Source organism: Ascidiella aspersa, chromosome 3 (genome assembly GCF_963924565.1).
Source record: "Ascidiella aspersa chromosome 3, kaAscAspe10.2, whole genome shotgun sequence".
In the NCBI taxonomy this organism is placed as follows: domain Eukaryota; kingdom Metazoa; phylum Chordata; class Ascidiacea; order Phlebobranchia; family Ascidiidae; genus Ascidiella; species Ascidiella aspersa.
The window spans coordinates 15688903-15709451 of NC_139449.1; the positions used below are offsets into that span (position 1 = coordinate 15688903).

The 20549-nt window shown below is 36.2% G+C and overlaps 2 protein-coding genes across 2 annotated transcripts in view; one reads left to right on the plus strand and one right to left on the minus strand.

The window, feature by feature from the left end:
- The window catches only part of LOC146160383 (VPS35 endosomal protein-sorting factor-like), a 35212-nt gene extending 23647 nt beyond the window's left edge, over window positions 1-11565 (minus strand). Inside the window, exons 1-3 of the mRNA XM_083384424.1 lie at window positions 11511-11565; window positions 3076-3246; window positions 1794-1905 (exon numbers count right to left, since the gene is read on the minus strand). Coding sequence (XP_083240550.1) covers window positions 1794-1905; window positions 3076-3246; window positions 11511-11530 — 303 coding nt within the window. The 5' untranslated portion in view covers window positions 11531-11565. The remainder of the gene's footprint in view (window positions 1-1793; window positions 1906-3075; window positions 3247-11510) is intronic.
- A 6985-nt stretch (window positions 11566-18550) lies between these two features.
- Window positions 18551-20547, plus strand: LOC146160384 (CST complex subunit STN1-like). Its single transcript, XM_083384433.1, has one exon. The coding sequence runs from the start codon at window positions 18881-18883 to the stop codon at window positions 19946-19948; it is 1068 nt and encodes a 355-aa protein (XP_083240559.1). The 5' UTR covers window positions 18551-18880; the 3' UTR covers window positions 19949-20547.
- Window positions 20548-20549: the final 2 nt, after the last annotated feature.

The window sequence follows — 20549 nt, forward strand, 5'->3', positions numbered from 1 at the left end:
TAATTTACAACAATACGAATATTACGTCACAATGGTCAGTGACAGATGGCAGAGTAACGCAACGTCTGGATTATAAAGTAGTTTTACAAGGACAAGCTTCATTACTTGTGTTTATATTTTCCAGTTTTGTGATCTCTTTACGATTTAAATTTTTTATGTTGTCATTTTTTCGCCAAAGATACAATATGCCTAAAAAACAAGCAACCCCAAAAAATAATAGGCGACCCATGCGTTGGGAACCACTACTGTAAAGAATTAGTTTTCACTAAACAACTTAGAATTTATCTATGGTTCCGGTCAGTGGCGTATCCAGGGGGGGGGGGCCTTTTCGTAAGTGACATTATCGTTTTTTGGTTTGTCTTTCTCAGGGTTTAACTCACCGTCCGAAGCTGCGTGTTTTTTTAATTCAATTGGGTCACGCGTCTTAAGCTAATGCAAAACCAAAATCAAACGCAAAACGCTGTTTTTCGTTTCTTGTTTGGTCGACCGTAAACGCAGCATATTTTTTCTCTTTCGACTTTGTTATTCGTTCGGGTTGGCTGATCAGCAAGTGTGTGTTCGACAATTAATAACAATAAATCAAGCAGTCTCCGCGTTTTTCTCGCTGAAAACGTCGAGTTAGGCAGTGCTGATGTTTCGCTGTTTGCTGTCTGCGTTAATATCAGATGTTGGTATAGCAACCTAGTGTAATTCATCGGGTCCGCCGCCTCTTTGACAAACTATACACGAGTCCATTTCAAATACTTATTGACTATTTTAACTACGTAAGTGCGAAAAATTTTAATGTTTTGATGCTGTCTTTCATCTAGATCAGCGCTACTTCACCGTTTCGCCGTGGAAGGCTGCCAGTGTGGCACGTATATATCGAATTTTAAACCAAACAAACGCTTTTTTTCGCGCTTTGCTGTAACACTTTCCTGCCTCCTTTAATGTAATTATTAAAACAATTCTTAGTTAACATTTTGTGCGGCCCGTAAATACCTTTCTGAGTTTGGTTTTGGCGCACGACTAAATCCCCTGGTGAAAGACGTGCTTGTATTTTAGCTGACTTGGCACACAGCTCGGCTCAGATGTTGCGCTAATCATATAACACCGGGGAAAAACGATCTTCGTGTAGTATTGCAGGTGGCGAAAGAGGTGCTTGTAATTTAACGTTGTTTCGTACATGGATCTAGCAAAATCAGTCAGATATATTTCACGGTCTTGTTTTCGCTTTTCGCCTGAAGTAAACGATTGCTCACTAAGCGGTTTTGCATCTGGCGCCTGGCAGGAGTTTGGACGACGACGCACGTGTTCGCTTTGCGTCTAAAGGTTCGCTTTTGCTGGACGTTTATTGTCTGTTTCTGAACAAAACATTGCAAAGCAGAACATGGCGGCTTTTAAAATGATGGTGAAAAGGAATGAAATAATAAATGTAAAATGTATGCAAATATCATTGTATGACCTGGGTTAGTTGGCTTAAGTGTGAGACAAAGGAAAAAAACATTGTTCATTTCACTGACTGTGAAGTGTAACAGCTTAACGACCTATAATGGGATTGATATGTCACATAGCCATTGCAAAACCGCAATTTCACAGCATTGCATGCTCAATAAAAACTTATGCAACAATATGACAGTAATGTGCGTAAACAAGGTAAAATGTTGCATTTTTTATGTCAAACAGACAATTTTCCAGCAGACTACCTAGAAATATAGGGTGGTCATCAAGTGACACCCCTTTCAAAAAAGTCACACTGTGTGCCTGTTTGCATCCCTTAATAGTTTAAAACTTCTGGTATAGAAAAATGTTACCTCATCTTTGGGATCAATATTGGTTAGAATATTTTTATTGACTACCAATGTAGATAATGGATCACTTAGAGTCATTGCAGATAATGGGTCAACAAATGCAGAATCAGGTTTTCTGAAATAACAACAGAATTTAAACAAGTAACCAAGTAATATTTAATGGTGAGGTAAATTGTATGATTATGATATTACAATTTTATTAGTAAGAAAAAAACATTCATAGTTTTAAGTAAAAATATTACACCCCACTGGGATGGTGTCATGCCTAATCACTGTTTTTTTTTTTTTTTTTTCAGATATAGATACATAGGTAATATAATTTGGAAATTTAAAAAATGCCTTTAATTGTATACCATATAGATCTATTTTTTATTAGTTTTTTGCTTTATCAATGATTGACAATCATTGACAACACAGAACTATATGTTTTGCAATGTAAATACAGGCGTTGAAGATAACCCACAACCACAACAGCACACAAATTATATTACCATTTTTCCAACAGAGGGTTTTTAAAGTGAATGTAAACCATAGGTTTGATAGTTAAGGAAAAGTTTAAGTTTTAATATGATCAAGTTATAATATTTTTTTTCCAAAAGTTATTGACTAACAAGTGCATAAAACAATGTTTTATGCTTTGTTATGAACAGTGTTTTCACTAAGGGCTTGTTTTGCTGATAAGCTTAAATTATTAGGCACTTGCACACTTTTTTAGGAAAGTGAGCAAGCCAAAAAAATTAGGTGTCATTTTCTTGTCTTCTGCAGCCCACAATACCACTACAGGATTGTTCCTGACCAAAAATTTACACTCGATAGTTGGTAATATAAGCTGTTTTTGGGCGAACTCTTGTACAAACATGCAGCGCAAAACCAGATTAAAAAACACAGAAAAAATTCTTAGTGGTTAATTCGGGAGAAATTTTTAATATATATTCCTTGAAATAACTAATTAGATTTGTAAAACCATTAAAGATCATCAATATTTTTTTTCAAAAATTAACAAATAAAATCATTTTTAGAGCAAGTTAATTTCAAGTAAAGTCATTGACATAAAAATAACATTTTAAAATTGGAACTTAAAAAACTTACGTTCAGTAATTGAAGTGTACTTCTGTCAAGTCATTGACTTAAGTATTCACAACACTGTTAGTATTATTTTAACTAGGCGTTTGTGTGACAGCCCCCTTTCAGAAAGCCGCACTACGCATCTAATTGTATTTGTTTGTGTATAGTTTTTTTTAAGAAACTTTAAAATAAAATAACAAGTTTTTAATAGGTTTGATACCTTATCATATCTTTCTTCGGTTTAACAGATCTCTTGCTTGTAGAACCGGCTTTTACTGAACTAGTATCCATAACAGTAATTTGTTTGAGTGGATGAAATTGACCAAAGGTAACCTCAGCGAGAGGTCTTCTTGTTTGCAATACAAGGTCATACTTAAATTTCCGTGGCTTCCTGCAAATAAAAAAAAGGTATAAATGCATTGTTTTCAGTTGGACTACTAAAATAGATATTTTAAAAGTGGAAATTTCCTGTACCTAAAATTGAAACCGGTGTAATGTTATTTAAAACATATTTTAAATTAAAGTAGGCATCAGATATGTAGCCATGTTGTGAAAATTTAGAACAGTTGCCTGCTACTGCCTCACCAAATATATGATACTTTTTATAGTGTGATACGGCGAGTTTCTGTATGAATTAACAGTTTTTATTCTGTTTTGACATACTTGTATTTTATCGCTTTCCTGTAAATAATACCAGGATTCAGCTACAAGAAACCCAGATTGGAAACTTTGTATATTAAGCAGCAATTTTTTTTTTAAACGGTAAAAATTATTTTATTCTTTTTCGTTGCTGAATGCATCTCACAAAATTATCCATTAAAAGGTTAGAACATTTTTAAAAACTAAAAATGTAAGGCAGTTAAAAATAAGTTTGTTTGAATGTATAATGTAGGTATTAATGTATTTTTCTTGTGAACCTTTACATGTACTGAATATTAGACAGTAACTTTGGAAAACAAAAAAATAAAATAATCTAATGGACTTCTGTCACAACAACAAAGATTTTGTAGTACACAGGTGGCAGATCAGTTGTCTCTAGACTAGCTTAATAACTAAACAATTGCCGATTATCTAACAAAAATACTTTTTACAACACCAGTCATTACTGTTAAGTAAGCTTTCTATTGTATATGTATAAACAATTCTATAACTTATTTTTTTTTATCTACTTTTTCTTCAAAATTCCTCCCTGAAACAATTTTCCTTCACAAAATTTAAAATTCCTCCCTAGGTGAGCCAAGTGGCTCCCTTTGAGAACCACTGATCAAATCACGTTTTTTTATGTAGTTATGTTTTACCGGTCAAACAAATGCTTCAAATGGCAGTTGTTTAAAATGTTAACCATTTAGAACTTATTTTTTACAATACATAATGATAGCAATATGTTTTGCAAATAAATGTTTGCTTTCACTAAAAGGTATATTATAATTATCCCCCTTCAACACATGTTCGTATGGAGCTTGAAATAAAACACCCGCTTCTCTACTTATAGTATCCAACCTCTGCTAGATATGCCACGATTCAATAAACAGCCGTTTATGATAGTCACCCTCTTTCGCAATTACAGTATCATCAGAAAAATTGATATTGTGATGGAATTTCCGGGCATGTTGCGCCGAATCTGTAGATTCAGGATCCCAGTTGGTATAAAGCTTATCACCATGTTACACCACTTGTTGCCGCACCCTTAAGACCCCATCATAACACTTGAAACTACGAACTTTAAATAATTCTGACAAAAAACTTTGAAATCCAAAATCTGAAAGTAATCCATATGACTACAATGGTGGGGAGTAGTACCAGATGATAAAATAATGACTAGGAATGTTCAAAGTAGAATCCCAAGGTATTCTAGAATAATAGGTTTCGAATCTAGAATAACGAATCCAGAATAGCGAATCCTAGTATGTTTTTATTAAATTATTTAACCTCGATTTTGTTTGGGGAAGGGATTAATCTTATTATACCCTACAGGGCCCACAATCACAGCAATAAATCGCCCAAACACTTTTCTAACATGTCTACATTAAAATTAAAAAAACTCTCTCATACGTTTAACATTTTTAACAACTGTCATCTGAAGCCGTTCTGTAAACTGTAATATGTCAACTGTCCAGGTTGTGTCCAAAACTTATATTTTTGCCAATAGTGAGAAAATGCAACACTGCACACAGAAGTCTTAAGCAATTCGGTCCTGATTTTGAAAGCATTGTTAAGTCTTATTGCCTCTTTTTTGACTAACATGATGTTATGCAGTCAAATGATGTACTACAAAGAATACAAAGTTATTATTGACATAACGAATTCTTGACAATTACGTTGTGCATAACTGCATAACTTCCCTGAATATTGGCCTAAAGTTGACCTGAAGTAACCCTATAGCGCATTTTGTGGACGGCCAGCACGTTTTGCAACGCTATGTTACTTTTGCAACTTAACGCATTTAGGGAAATTGCGAACTCCACACCAGACATTACACGTTAGCCGCTCGCCCAATAACGCTTGATTGACACTTAATTATTAGACGAACGTTATCGCGAGACGCGGTAATTGGTCGCCCGAAAAAACGCTGACACTGCACTACAAGGTTACATTTGAAGCATATAAATTGGTTCCCGCGACGACAGGCCAACTTACCACACGCGTTTGTACAATTAGGCGCGACAATCCGCGGTAAAACATTAAATTATATCGGTTCCAATTACCCGAAATAAACGGCAGAATTGGATTCGAATTCAAGGATTCGATATTCTACTTTGAGCATCCCTAATAATGACACTCTTGTACTTTTATGGGAATGCTTTTTTATGGTTCAATCGGTTCAAAAGTACTATTTTTAAGACAGGTATTTTACTTAATCAAAGTAGAAGTTGTCATAAATAAGAGCATAATAGGATCTATTACAGGGGAGGGCAAGTTTTTTGGACCACAGGCCAAAAACTTTTTTATCTTTGACAAGCGGGCCATGTGACTAAATGTAAAGGACAAGAGTGTTAAGCTACAGCTTATTCAACATTAGTAACATTATTTAACAGGTTTATTAAATTATATGACGTGCTAAACAAAACACGGCAGTCTGAAAAAGTCCTTACGCAATATTTTTTGCCAAAGTATCGAAATTTGGAGTTAATTTGGAGTTAATTTGGTTGTGGCGATTGTCAGAACAGATTTTAGGTGTGCATCAGACAACTGAGATCTGTACTTAATTTGATGAAATTCATCAAGCTGAAAGTCTTTTCACAAATGTATGTGGAGCCAAACAAAACCAACATTCTATTTTTCGAATTTCGGGGAACCTGGCATCACTTAACGAAGCGTAAAAATCATTCAGTTTCAGGGCTTCGAATTTGTCTTTTAAATAGGCAGTCACTCTTCTGTATTTATTTGCATGTTTAGCGGCTTCTTTCATCATTGAAGGGAAAATGCACAAAAAGAGTAGGGAAATGCACAAAAGAATTGTTTAAAATTTGTTCTGAGAATAAAGTTAATTTAGATCTATAAGCCTCAACATTTGTGTACATTTCGCGAGCGAAGAGATAATTTCCTTGCAGTCTTGTGTTCAGCTCATTCATATGTGTCATGTCCACAGCAAAGGCAAAATCACAAAGTCAATTTATGTCTTCTAGCTCAGGGAAGTCATCAGTTTTCTTATTAAATTAAAAAATGAGCTAATGGCATCCTTGCCCCAGACACGTTTACATGCTTTCCATAAACTTAACTAGCGAACAGGAGAATGGTAAAGCAATTCTTGATGGTCAGAATCTATTTGCTCAAGAAACATTATAAATTGTCGATGGTGGAGTCCTCTCCCTTTTATGTAATTGATCAATTTTGCCACTGCCTTCACTACATGATTAAGTTGCAATACAGACGTACATAGTGCGTCCTGGTGGATGACGCAGTGCAAAAAAGTTATATCCATCCTAGGGTTTTCGTCTTCCATCTTATCTTTATGTCTTTTCAGCAGTCCAATATTTTTTCCCGTTAGATTTGGTCAAAGGTAGTCTCAGCCTGTCAATCACACCAGACACTTTGATAAAAAGGTCCTCTCCTTGTGTTTTCCCTTTAGCGATTCCATGGCTAAGAGTTCTTCTATTATGTCAAAACTGTCATCATTCGCTCTGATAAAAAACAAAAGCTGGGTGGTGTCCTTAACATCATTTCTTTCGTCCAATGCCAAGGAATAAAATATAAATAAATCTGCTTTTCCATTCAACTAGCTGGCTAAGTGCTCGTCAACTTCTTCTACACGCAAGTTACTGTTCTTCGTGATAAACTAATTTGTTCATATTTTCTTTTTGCATCTAGACACAAGAGACCTGCTGTCAGGGGCAAATCCAGAAATCTGAAAAGGGGGTGGGGGGGGGGGGGTGTTGAATTTTCAACTTAGGGAATTCCCCGTTTTTCCGCCTGACGTTAATGACTTCATAGAATAGTGACAGATAAGCAAATTTTTAGACGCAAAAAAGCGGACACTAGGGTTGTTCAGATTTAATTTTTTTTTTAAATTTATGCTTCCTGCTTGATTTCCAATTATGTGTCACATAAAAATCAGTTTCGTAAGTTTTCAAAACAATTGGACAACATTTAGGGGCTCCGCAGACACCCCAAAGTTATCACACTAAAATTGCTAAAATCTGGGACTTCTCCTAAGAAGATACTGTACGTTTTTCTTAAAAAACACAGAAACCTTGTAATTTTTATATTAAACAATGGCAAGAAAGCATCACTAATCTATTTTCCAGTTTTATGTAACTTAAAATGTATTCTTAAAGCCCCCAAATCCCCACTTTACCCCATTTTTGGAGCTGTCATTTAATTGATCACATATGTACAATAAAATATATTTTAACAAATTGTATATTATGAAAAGCAAAGTATTTTAATCAACTGTGAATTAAGAAGGAATATAGCAAAGGTATATCAATGTCATAGTTAAAAAATGTAAAAAGGAACATCAATGAATAGCTTTTTTTATTTTTTAGCCAAGTTTTTTTTTAGAAAACCTAGCTATGATCGCCTGTGATCTTCAACAGCTTGTAGCAAGTTGTTTGTTGCTGTGGATTGTCGGTTAATATAGCAGCACAATCTGTGTTTACTTTTAACCCCTCTTTCTGTGGCATCATTCACAACTTTAACAGTACATGAAGACTTTAACTCGTTGTACCCATTATGAGCAACATGAATCGGGAGAATGCGTCGGCCAATCACATATCTGATTGGGTAGCGTAAAATAAACCAGGAATCTGTGCCAATCAAATCCTTTAAAGTGGTGTAACTTTTGATTTTATGATGCAAAACTTGAATGCCTTGGTGAAAATCTTCAGGTTTTGCAGTTGGAAGAAGTTTCCGGGCAATTGCTGCCTTTGTGTCTTGGTCATTTGTGGGTGATTACTAAACAAGGAAAATGTGACAAGTTTGTCTAAAAAAATAGCATCATTACCCATCTGTTCAGACCACATAAACATTTTTGGCCATAGAAAACTTGTCCCATCCACCTTGTACTGTGTGTTGCACCTGCTTGATCGTCTTCTTCTTTCGTATGGACGATCTTATTATTCCAGTTCAAATGTCCGGGCAGAAGTCGAGATGCCAGCGTATATTCTCATCGTCCAAGAGTGTCAGACCAGTTGTCCCACTTGGTTGGCGATATATCGGCACCGTGAGACTATGTGATCTGCAGTCTGTTCCTCCAAACAACAGTCACAGTCCATTTATTCATGGAAGACCTGGCACGCCCGACCCCAGTGTTCTCAGCCTGTTAAGGCGAGTCTAGGCTCGAATAGAAAGGCCAAAACCCTAAGGCTTATTGGAGGTGGAGGGGCAATAGTGGTGGAGAGGGGTAATCTTGCTCCTCGTTCCATTTGGTGGCCATCCATTCACCTACACCAGAGCTTTCACATTTCTGCAGTGATTTGAGTGCAGCTGGTACAAAGGGGCATCTCAAGAATAGTAGCCTTTGGTATTGTGGCTCCTCTGGGGCGAAGCTCAGCGGGCTAGATGCCTGCCAGGGTCGGAATGTGAGTGTCCTATCCAGATGCAATGGGAGGTATGTAGACGTGAAAATCCAAAGTTCTTCCATTGGTAGTGACGGACAACACACGTTTAATTTCCTTGTTATTGAGGTGGACTAAGAGTTCTCTCAAAACTGCGCCAATTCCCTTCAGCATGCAAGATCGCCCAGTCATCAGGGAATGCTTGGAGACTGTGGCGGGCAGATCACTGTAATAAACATTAAAAAGCAAAGGAGCCAGAACTGATCCCTGAGGCATGCCGTTTCTAAAGCGTCATAACCTGCTTTGATGGAGCTGTTGTTTGTCTTAAAACAAAGCTGCGATTATGGACAAGTTCCATGATCATGCTGACCATGTGTTTGTTAAAAATATTAATCACTGATTATGCTGTTATGTTAAATGACAATCCTCAGCAACGTGCAAGCTTGCTACAGGCTGTTGAAGATCACAGGCGATCATAAACAGGTTTTAAATAATTCAATAAAATGTCATTTATTGAATATATGTGATAAATCAAATAACAACTCTAAAAATGGGGCAAAGTAGGGCTTTGGGGGCTTTAAGAATACATTTTAAGTTACATAAAACTGGAAAATAGATTAGTGATGCTTTCTTGCCATTGTTTAATATAGAAATTACAAGGTTTCTTTGTTTTTAAAGAAAAACGTACAGTATCGTGTTAGGGGAAGTCCCAGATTTTAGCAATTTTAGTGTGATAACTTTGGGGTGCCTGCGGAGCCCCTAAATGTTGTCCAATTGTTTTGAAAACTTGTGAAATTGATTTTTATGTGACACATAATGGGAAATCAAGCAGGACGCATAAATTTTCAAAAAAAAGTTAAATCTGAACATCCCTAGCGGTCACGTACATCGTCGACACTTCTGCCAAGCGCCAGCTGCGAAACCGCTTAGTGTGCAATCGTTAACTTCAGGTGAAAAACAAAAACAAGACCGTGAAATATATGTGATTGATTTTGGTAGATCCATGTACAGGACTACGCTAAATTACAAGCACATCTTTCGCCAACCGCAAAACTTAACAAAGATCGTTTTTCCCTGGTGTTATTTGATTAGCGCAACATCTGCAAAAACGCCACTTCAATAGTTAATCTAGTTTAGAGTTTTTAACTGCTAGTGCAAACCTGGCGAGCGAAGCCAGGGCGATTTTTTTTGGGGGGGATAACGGCATTTCTTTTAAATTTCTTGCAAGTTTTTATTACATTGCCGAAAATAAAAATAAAAAAAAAGTTAAAAAATATATGTCCAATATTTTTAAATACAAAAAAGTATTTAAAATGGACTCGTGTATAAAGTTTGTCGAAGAGGCAGCGGGCCCGATGAATTACAGAGACCGCTTGATTGATTGTTATTAATTGTCTAAAACACACTTCAGCCAACCAGAACGAAATGATCAGCCAACCAGAACGAATAACGAAAGGCGCAAGAGAAAAAAATCTCCTGCGTTTACGGTCGACCAAACAAGAAACGAAAAAGGCGTTTTGCGTTTGATTTTGGCTTCGCATTAGCAAGACGCGTGACCCAATTACACGAAAAAAAACAAAAAAAAACATGCAGCTTCGGACAGTGAGTTAAACCCTGACAAAAACGATAATGTCACTTACGTAAAAGGGGGTCCGAACCCCCAACAGATTATGTAACCTAACAGGCCGGATTTGGCCCGCGGGCCGTAGTTTGCCCATGTCTGATCTATTACATGATATTCAACTTTGTTAAAAGGTTAAAACATACATACAAAATAGGTTAAGAACCCCTGTACTAAACTATTTAATTATAATTTAGCTATGGGTTTGTGTATAAAATTGTTAAACAATATCAGAAAACTGGTACACTGGTTTTTTGCCAGATATATGCAAAGAGTTAAAATCATATAAGTGTCATCTCCTAAAGAGACAATCTGGTTGCCGCAAATAGTCTTATAAGTTGCATTCTATGAGCTGTGTTTATTCAAAGCTGGTTTAAAAAAATCTTAAATCACTTGGTCTGGTGCCAAAATATTTTTTCTTGCGTTATAGCGCTGGCTAATAATCTTCACAGTTTGCGATGAGTTCACATGGTTGGCCAATATAATTTTCCTTCGGTAAAAATCTTGGAGCCTCCCAAGTAATCGTGAATTTGTTCAAGTAAAAACAATTTTGACGAGCTGTGAAGATTGTTGGCTAGCGTTCTAAAAGAGAGGAGAGGAGAAGCTTTGTCATAGCAGCTAATGGCAGCTGGACTGCAGTATTTTTTACACACTTCACATAAAAATACAGTTTGGTTTACGATCGTTGATGAATTTAGGAAAGTAGCAAAAAAGGTAAAATGTGCTGCTCATGAGAAATAAAGCCCAATAACTAATTAACTAATTCCGTCTTATCTTATGTTAAATAGGTCCCACATCATTAACATTGACTAAAATATACAGTATTTTACAGGTAGATGTATACTGTTTTAGGGGACTGAGCACCTCCAACTCGGTGTTGATAGGGTCCATGTTGACAGGGTTTTAATAAAGTTTGTTTTTTAAAGATAATTAACAAAAAGGTTGAAATGCAATCAGGAGTAATATCGAACACTTCAGGATAGGTAGTAGGACTAGGAGCAAAATATCTAAGATCATAGCATATATATGCAAGCTTACCAGATAGTTGTACTTTCCATGTCACAAAGGAGAACAGAACCTACTATTACATTCAGTATCTGCAATAATAAGACACCAAGGTGTTAGTAACGCAAATTGGCCTTATAAACATGTTTAATCAGCTAACATGGCCTGTTCAGCATATTTGCTTGAAAAGGGCTTTAACAATATAGCAAGGATGGGCAACATTTTATTTGCGGCCATACAAAAATGATTTTAAGTAGATGCGAAACGGCTAATGGGGTTAAATTATATGGGCCGAAAATTTATTTTTGGGACATATCTTGTTTTTGCCGCTATTCTTTTTTGGTTTCCTATGGTTTCCTATAGTTTCCTATGGTTTCCTATGGCATGTTTTAGACCGATTTTTGTCTGAAGCTTTATAGAAAAAGTCTACATCGTAGAACCTTCAAATTTTCAGACATGGCGTAGAGTGGTATGTAGGTGCTTTGTAGAAGTTTATGAGGCTGCATCCTCAGGGACCTTTGCTTGGGGGGCAAAAACCTGAAATATAGCGTTTTAGCTCTCTGTAGCTAACGACTGCCATCTAGCAGCAGAAAAACTTTCATACAGAATTCATTCATATTTGCTTGCTTTGTCCAGCTTGTGAAGTGACGAAGCGACTAGCCGCCTGCTGCGCTTTATTGTCCCGCGCGTGAGACTTTCATTGTGCGAAGTGGCTCGTCCAACAATGGGCGCATACGACTTGCATTTTAAAAAGAGGCTTCTCTTTAGTAAAATTACTGAATGCTCTTCAGAAACAACATATTTTACCGCCGCAAATTTAAATGCGAGATCTGGTGGCAACTCCAATCCAACATGTCAACACCAGGCCTACACAACTTAAAATTGTGTGTTGATATGTTGGATTGGAGTAACATAAGAAACAGGTGCAAATAGCAAATATTCTCCAAATACGATTTTTTCAAATATTCTCCAAATCGTATTTCATTGTCCTGTCGCGGTAATACACAAAGAGGTAAGACCATGAATAAACTTTCACCCACCGTACAATTAACGCAGGGAAGCATTGTGAGTAGGAATGTTCAAAGCAGAATATCGGCGACTCATTTATAATGCTTGCTTTAAATGCGGCGTCAGCATTTTTTCGGGCAACCAATTACTTCGCGATAAGCTTCGCCTAATAATCAAGTGTCAATAGGGTGTTATTGGGCGAGCGAGCGTCTAGCGCAGGGGTGGGCACGTAGTTCCTTTGTCGTATTTCAATTTATTATCGCGGTATCACATGAAGAGGCAAGGCCAGTATAAAATAAAGTTTTAACCATCGTAAAGCAGGGAGGCATTGCTAGAAGCTTCATTTATATGACGTTCGTGAACTCGGTTGCCAGATTGAATCATAAGTTAAAAAAGCCTGAAAATTTTTTTGAAGGTAAAGCTTCCAGGCGTTAAGTGCCAGTTTGTCACTGTCTCTGGAAATGGAATTTTTTTTTAAGCTGCAAAAATGAAAAAAATAAATGAATAAAACATTTTGATGGCAAAACGATTCTAAAATTAATTTTGCATAGTCTTTACCAAACTAACGTATAAGAACCTCTTTCGTATCCAAGACATAAGTTAAGTCGGGTGATTTTCGGCCCATATCTGTTTTTGCTTGCAGAAACAAGTTAAGGAAATAAAAGAACAGGCAACGTTTATACTAAACCACAAACCAAAGTCAAATTAATAATATTTGAAAGCAACCCTGATAGGTGACGCTATTTATAACGACCTTTTTCGCTCCAGACATTGTCTTTAGATGGATTTTCGCCCTGAATTTACCTTCGGAAAAGGTATTTAGACGGAAAACGGCTAATGGGGCGAAATTTTAATTATCTGTTTTGATATTCAATGTATTTTAAAAAAATTGTCTGTGAATAAAGTGATTTAAAACGTTCCTACTTTTTCGCTTTAGACATTGCGCTTAGCTGGGTTTTCGCCCTAAATTAGCCTTCAGAAGTAATTTAAATGGGAAACGGCTACTGGGGCAAAATTTAAACTATTTTTATAGTGTTCAGTGATGTTTAAATATGTAACATAGCGATCTTAAAAACATTTATCTGTGAGTTAAAACTTTTGTCTTTGAGTGGCTTTTGCTGCAGTGAACCTGTCGCGTTTATGACGTCAACATTACACTTATCAATTAATGAATCAAGCGTAGTTTCAGTCCAACAATGTCTAATAGAAATGAATGAACGCTTAAAGTTTGAGCAGATGGCCTAAAATTAGGACAATAAATTGCTGTAAATTGAATTAAAACAATAAATTGTCCTAATTTTAACTGACTGTGTCCGACGGTTTGTAAATCATTAGGACAATAAGGTTTCTGTCCTAATTTGGTCGAATTTATTTGAAACATTGTGGGATGAAGTAAAACCACAGGCTTGCGTGTCCTCCAAACTTTGTTGACACAAACTTTAACAACGTAAATTAAAAAATTGTTCACGCTTCCCGCGATTTTGATGCGTATTTTCACAATAACTCTGTGCAGCACAAAAGCGTCAGATGTAGTATAGGGCGCTCTAGTTCCAAATTCAAATTTAGGCCAAGTTACAATAAAATTTGTGCTAGTTTTACAATAGGTTACAGGCAAAGTATTTCTACTTTTCAGCGGTATCATAAATTTTTACAAAGCCTTTTCCAAAACATCCACAGAATTCCAGTAATAAATTTTGGTGTTGCAATTTTGGCAAAAGGAAATAGAATTTACAGACAGCTTTATTATTGCACTGCTGTTGACGACTACCTGTTTTGTAAATTTGTAAGGAATTTTGGCTGCTCACCAAGAACAGTTACCACCATTGATTCCCTTTGGTCTCGCACTATAGGTGCATGCTAAATATTATTTGACCTAAAATGTCTGAATTTCACACCAACAATGTCCTAATTCTAAACCAAGCATCTGGCAACCCGGGCTCAAACCGTAACTTTAGCTTGTTGTACATAACACATTTTAGCCAAATTTTAATACAATCCTAGACTGGATTTTTTCCTTATTTGAATTGTGCCAATTTTAAAATGTGCTTTTTATTTACTCAGTTTTATGTATCATACACTATAATTGGTGGGTAGCGCAAGTTATCGAAAACTTAAAAGGGGTCCCGAGAACAAAAAGGTTGAGAACAACTGGGACGGCATTATGAACAGTTCCTCGCTCGCTAAGTTAACGACTAACAAGCTCGTTTTAGCGAGGGATGAGCAAGCAAGAATACGTCAAAACACAAGAAAAAAGACGACTGACTCAACAAATTGTCGCAGAAACGTCGTTCGTCGCTTTGTTTTGGAAATCGTTGGCTGTTTTTCAATGTTAAATTTATTATGAAACAATTTTCAAGGTGAACCACCGCATGAATTTAATTCCTAATTAGTCCTGTAGATTATTGAAAAGGGGATTTGGGAAACAACGTTTGGCACTGGTCTATAATCCTACCACAACGCACAATATTTAAGTATTAAATAATCAATACAAAAATACTTGACACACGCTAACTCGCACCATAACCCAAATATTGTGCGTTGATTTAATAATGATTGTGGTAGGATTTTAAACCAGCGCCCAACGTTTATATATATACGTCTAAAAATGTAAAATAATTATTTTAAAACTTTTTATTCATTTGTATTTAGTTAGCTAGACTCTGTAAACATTTTGACAATAAATCTCCAGGATGCAACAACTACATCAGTAACACTGGAATTTTAAAACTGTAGCAACATGCTGCTGGTGTTTTACACCCATATGACTTTCACCAGAAAATTGTGCATGGAACTGAATTTACAGGCTCTATATAAAGTTAAAGACATTCATATTCACTTAAAAGTGTTGAAAAACCATGCATTACTACTTTACTAAGAAAATAATAAAACTTATGGAACACTGAAAAAAGCAGTCTAATTTTGGCATTTTTGAACCACCGATAAGTCTTGTAGCAGGAGAACCACCGACAACATTGTATAGATCAATATAAGGTAGAAAAATACAAATTAGTCTTGAATCATCTTACTTTCAAAGAGCAAGACAATGGAATAGTTGGTGTGCAGTTTGTGTGCAAATAGTGTTTTCTTCAAGTTCCAAACATAGCTGAATTTCGGCGCTCTTTCACTGATGTACGTGAAAATTAATAAAAAAAAACTTTCTTTAAATGCCGCATACCACAACGCATATTGTTTGGGTTAGGGTTAGCGTTTGGTTGAGGGTGGGTCAAGTTATTATTAATAATAAACATAATTACTTGACCCACCCTCACCCAAACGCTAACCCGCACCCTAACCCAAACAATATGCGTTGTGGTATGCGGTATTATTTTGTTTTGTTTTTTGCATAACTTTTCACGTATATAAGTGAAAGAGCGCCTGAATTTCAACTATTTATATTTGAAAACATAATTTACAATTGCCTTGCCTCAATATTGCCTAAAACAATGCTTTAGCTTAACTTACTTCTTTCTTAAAGTTAAATATTTTCAAGTTTTATATTCACTTATGCACCATAAGCTTACCAAATACAACAGCATATTTTTAATACAATAGTGGATTTTGTTTGTATTTCTGTATGCACTTCTGACCCTAAGGTTTTTTTGGATGATTTAATACAAAACTATTTTGTTACCAAAATAACATAAGTTTTATAAAGTTTATCTTTACTTTTTTGCTACTTTTGTAAATCCTTTAGTTGGTTTAAAAATCAGTGTGTAGCATATACGCCGATTTTTTGACAGTAAAAAAATAGCCGTTTTTTGGAGAAACTAAATATGACGTCACAAAATGTCCACTAAAAATATAAGTTTACAATTTGCATGAACATTTTTTTTGGGGGGGTGTGGGGGTGATCAACCCAAGTTTTTACGAGGAATGCTCTTGGCACCGTACGCACCCCAAACTCGGCCTCCATGGTGTGTAGGTATATGAGATCACCTAAATCCAAATTTCACGCCATTTTGGTGAGAAATTTACAAATTAATTATGAATCTTTGTTATGACATCCATTACGTGTCGGCATTATTATAAATATGTTTATTGATAAAAAAAAAAAAAAAGTCGACTTAACGAGCTCGTGCGTCGTTAGCGAGCTCGCTCAACTTAGCGAGGTGCGTTCATAATGCCGCCCCTGGTCGAATGGACTTGGGCTTAACCACCCGATCCGTTAGAAATTAGTGTATTTCTAAGCAAAAAGGTTTACGACAATTAGGGCATCCAATGGCAGAAAAGTCTAGACTTTTAGACCTTGAGGTCCTGGCAATGCACTAATTTGGACCTTTAGGTAAACTCCCGGCGTAAATAAATTGAAAATATTCGTTGAAAATTCACAAAAGATTACAAAAAGTGTGAGATGGCATTAATAACACTTGACCCACCCTAACCCAAACGCTAACCCGAACCCTAACCCAAATAATGTGCGTTAATGTAATAATTATTTGAATGCTGGTGAAAAAGCCCAAACTCGGGTGGGCATAAGATAGTTTCTCGTCTATGGTACTGTATATTTCAACAGGTGAGACATGACCACAGTGCTATCTGACTCCACTAAATCGAAACTAAAACAAACTGCCATTGTAATTTAAGGAGCATACTGTCAGGTCGCTTATAGATTATTGTACATTCACATAATTCAGCATAGTTCGCAAACACGTCTCGCAAGTAAGGCATGCATCTGTTGACTGTAGTGTTTTATCCAGCAGTAGCGTGAGGGTGGTACCGAATGGTACCGAACGGTGCCATTCGGTACCATTCGGTATTTAGTGTTTTTATTACGAGTTACAATGGGTTATATTGGGCTCAATACGGTACCATTCGGTTCCATTCGGTACCATTCGTTACCATTCGTTACCATTCGGTACCATTCGATATTTAGTGTTTCTATTACGAGTTACAATGGGTTCTATTGGGTTCAATACGGTACCATTCGGTTCCATTCGGTACCATTCGATATTTAGTGTTTCTATTACGAGTTACAATGGGTTCTATTGGGTTCAATACGGTACCATTCGGTTCCATTCGGTACCATTCAGTATTGAGTGATTCTCCTATGAGTTGTATTGGGTTCCATTGGATTCCATTGGGTTCCACTCGTTACCATTCGATACCATTCGGTACCATTCGGTATTTAGTACGGTAATTCTCCTACGAGTTTCATTGGTGCGAACGAGCTACATTAGGTCCTATTGGAATGTTTTGGGCCCCATTGGAGTCCATTCGGTATTTCGTGTTACAATGGGTTTCATTCGGTACCATGTTCATTGCAACCCTTCTTAGGTCTCATACGTTTCAAAATACTCTCATGCGACAAGATATGCTTCAGTGTAAAATTAAATCAGATTTAGGAGTAAAACAGACGTTTAGTTTGGTTGGCATTCGTTAGCATTCGATCCCATGTGGTACCATTCGGTGCCATTCGGTACCATTCGGTATTTAGTACCACCCGTAGCGTGACACTATATAGCACAAAAGCGACTGCGATGGGGATTAATTGAGTCGAAATGCCGGCTGGATTTGCCAGAACGGCCACGAAAGGAAATGAGTATCGAGGTGAAATATTTAACACTTTACCAGGCGAACACGCTATAATTGTATCGAGGTGAAATATTTAACACACAAAAAAAACACAAACAGACACGCGTCGTTCCTCTACAGTACCATAGGATTGTTACGTCACAAATTGAGGTATTGGAGCCTAAAGCGTTTATGTAATTATTAATTCAATGCACATTATTTGGGTTAGGGTGCTGGTTAGCGTTTGGGTTTAGGTAGGTCAAGTACTATTAAACTTAATCTTTTGAAGCACATTGTTAAGTCAAATTAGTGCATTGTCCGAGAGCTAAAAGTCGGACTTTTTGATCCTTTAGAATAGATGCACTAATTGTCGTAGACCTTTTTGCTTAGAAATGCACTAATTTCTAACGGATCGGGTGGCCTATACCCGAAGAAAAAAAATTACATCCTGGGATAGAAAATTATAATTTTACCGAAGTTGAATCGGGGATTTTTTCGTAAGTTCACCGATGTGCGTCGGTAATTTTCTTGACGAATCGGGTGCTAGTCTCTACTCTCTAGCATTAGCATTAGTGCTCTACGGTTTAAATATCTACCTCAAAATGAACCTTCTAAATTAGCGACACACATACTTCTTATTGCGCCAAATCATTTCGTGACAAGCAGCTTCTATTCTAACTTGCTCTGCCGTTCTATGGTTTGAATTTGTTTGTTAACGAACATTACAAGTCCAGCAACCATTGTTTATTGTGGCAGGCTCTCGAGTTATATACGTAACCAGAACAATCGGAATCAGAAAGGACGCATTAACTAAAACTCCATTCCACTCTAAACAACTATATCTTTTGTATTTGTTGAAGTTAGTTTATAAAGGTACGGTAATTATGGCTTTTCACTTACAGTCGGCACTAATTAGTCCTTTAATGGACACACCTGTCCGTTTGTTTATCCACGATGTTGGATGTTTGAAGCACATCGGTGGAACAAAAACTGCATTCCTGCTTAAAAACCATCCGTTTAGTAATGTTAGCTTAATGGGAATTGTAACAAAGATTAAATTCAAACAAGGTGTAACACAATGCTTAATCGACGATGGAACAGGTTCTATTTGGTGCTTTTGTGAAGTAAGACCTAAGTTGGACGGAGGCGAAATATCATTTGCTGGCATTAGTAATCCATTTTTAAAAAGGTTAAAAGAACAGCCATGGCTGGAACTAGGAAACATTATCGAGGTTCAAGGTGGCATTAAGCAGGGCATGTGGAATGACAGTATTTACCTAACTGGCTGCAAATGGAGTGTTATTGAGGATTATTCTGCTGACATTTTGTGGCTGCAACAAACACAACAAATTGCTCTTTGTTCTCATGTTTACAGTAAACCGTTTGAGCTGACGTACAAAATTAAATTTGCAGCCAAGTCCGCAGTAATTCATAATGTCTACATTGAACTAGTAAATCTTCTTTTAACAGAAATTAATTGGTTGTATGCAGATTCTTCACAACTTACAAATTTTTATGGATTTGAGCTATTGAATATGATTGAAGTTCAAAGTTTTGCATCCACCTTTTATAGTAAAATCATATTAAGATTTCAAGACGATAACATCAAGCTTTCAAAACAAGATCAAAAAAAAGTTTTGTATAATGCTGTCGCAGTGGTACTACAATTTCATGTTGCTCAGGGAAGACTAATTAGGAAAAAATGTCAAAGACATCAAATGGTCACTAAGAATGACCAAATGGACTCTCATTATATTGTTGCTATCAAGTGCATTGACGTTTTAAAAACTGTGAAGGCAGCATGCGATAGCCTTAAAAACAAAAACATAAATCCTAATCCAAACACTGTTTTGCAAGAATTCAGTGACATTCACTATAATCATTTAAAAAGTAGCAAGCATGGTATGGCAGTTATGAAAATTGTATTGGAATACTTAGGCATAAACTTTTAAAACCAGATTCTGACGAGGGGTTGTTAAACTAGGGTTTTGACCCCTTGGTGTATGTGGGTTAGATATATGGGATTCAAGAAGGCCTTATTATAATCTTGGTGTATAGTTCAAAAAATGGAATGAAATTATAAACGAACAGAGTTTATTTGAAAAAAAAAATATTGGTGCCTTCTCTGTTTATTACTTATAGACTCTTCAGTTTTGCATATGTTGGACCAAAATTAGCACATTATACACTTTGTATGTCATCTCTAAATATTGTGTCCATGCCAACCAAATGTTTTAAGAGAAGCTCATTAAAAAAGTTAAGAAACCCTGGTTATGTGAAATGTCAATTCAATGATATTGCCAAAGCTGTATCAATTAAATATACTTTTAGCACTACAAACATTGCCTTGTGTACATCTTACAATTTATTTCATGAAACTCGAGCAAACAGTTTATATATTGTGATTTCTCTCAAATATATTTACAAATAACAGGATTACAATTCGGCAGGTTTATACAGAATATCATATTATATACCCTTACTTTATTTTGAAAGCTTGTTTTCACAAAAAGACAAGCACAGGTGTAACACTTAAATTTAACTCCAGCTTAA

Excerpts from the sequence above, each read along its gene's own strand:
- LOC146160384 (XM_083384433.1), top strand. The coding sequence starts at position 18,881 with ATGGCTTTTCACTTACAGTCGGCACTAATTAGTCCTTTAATGGACACA.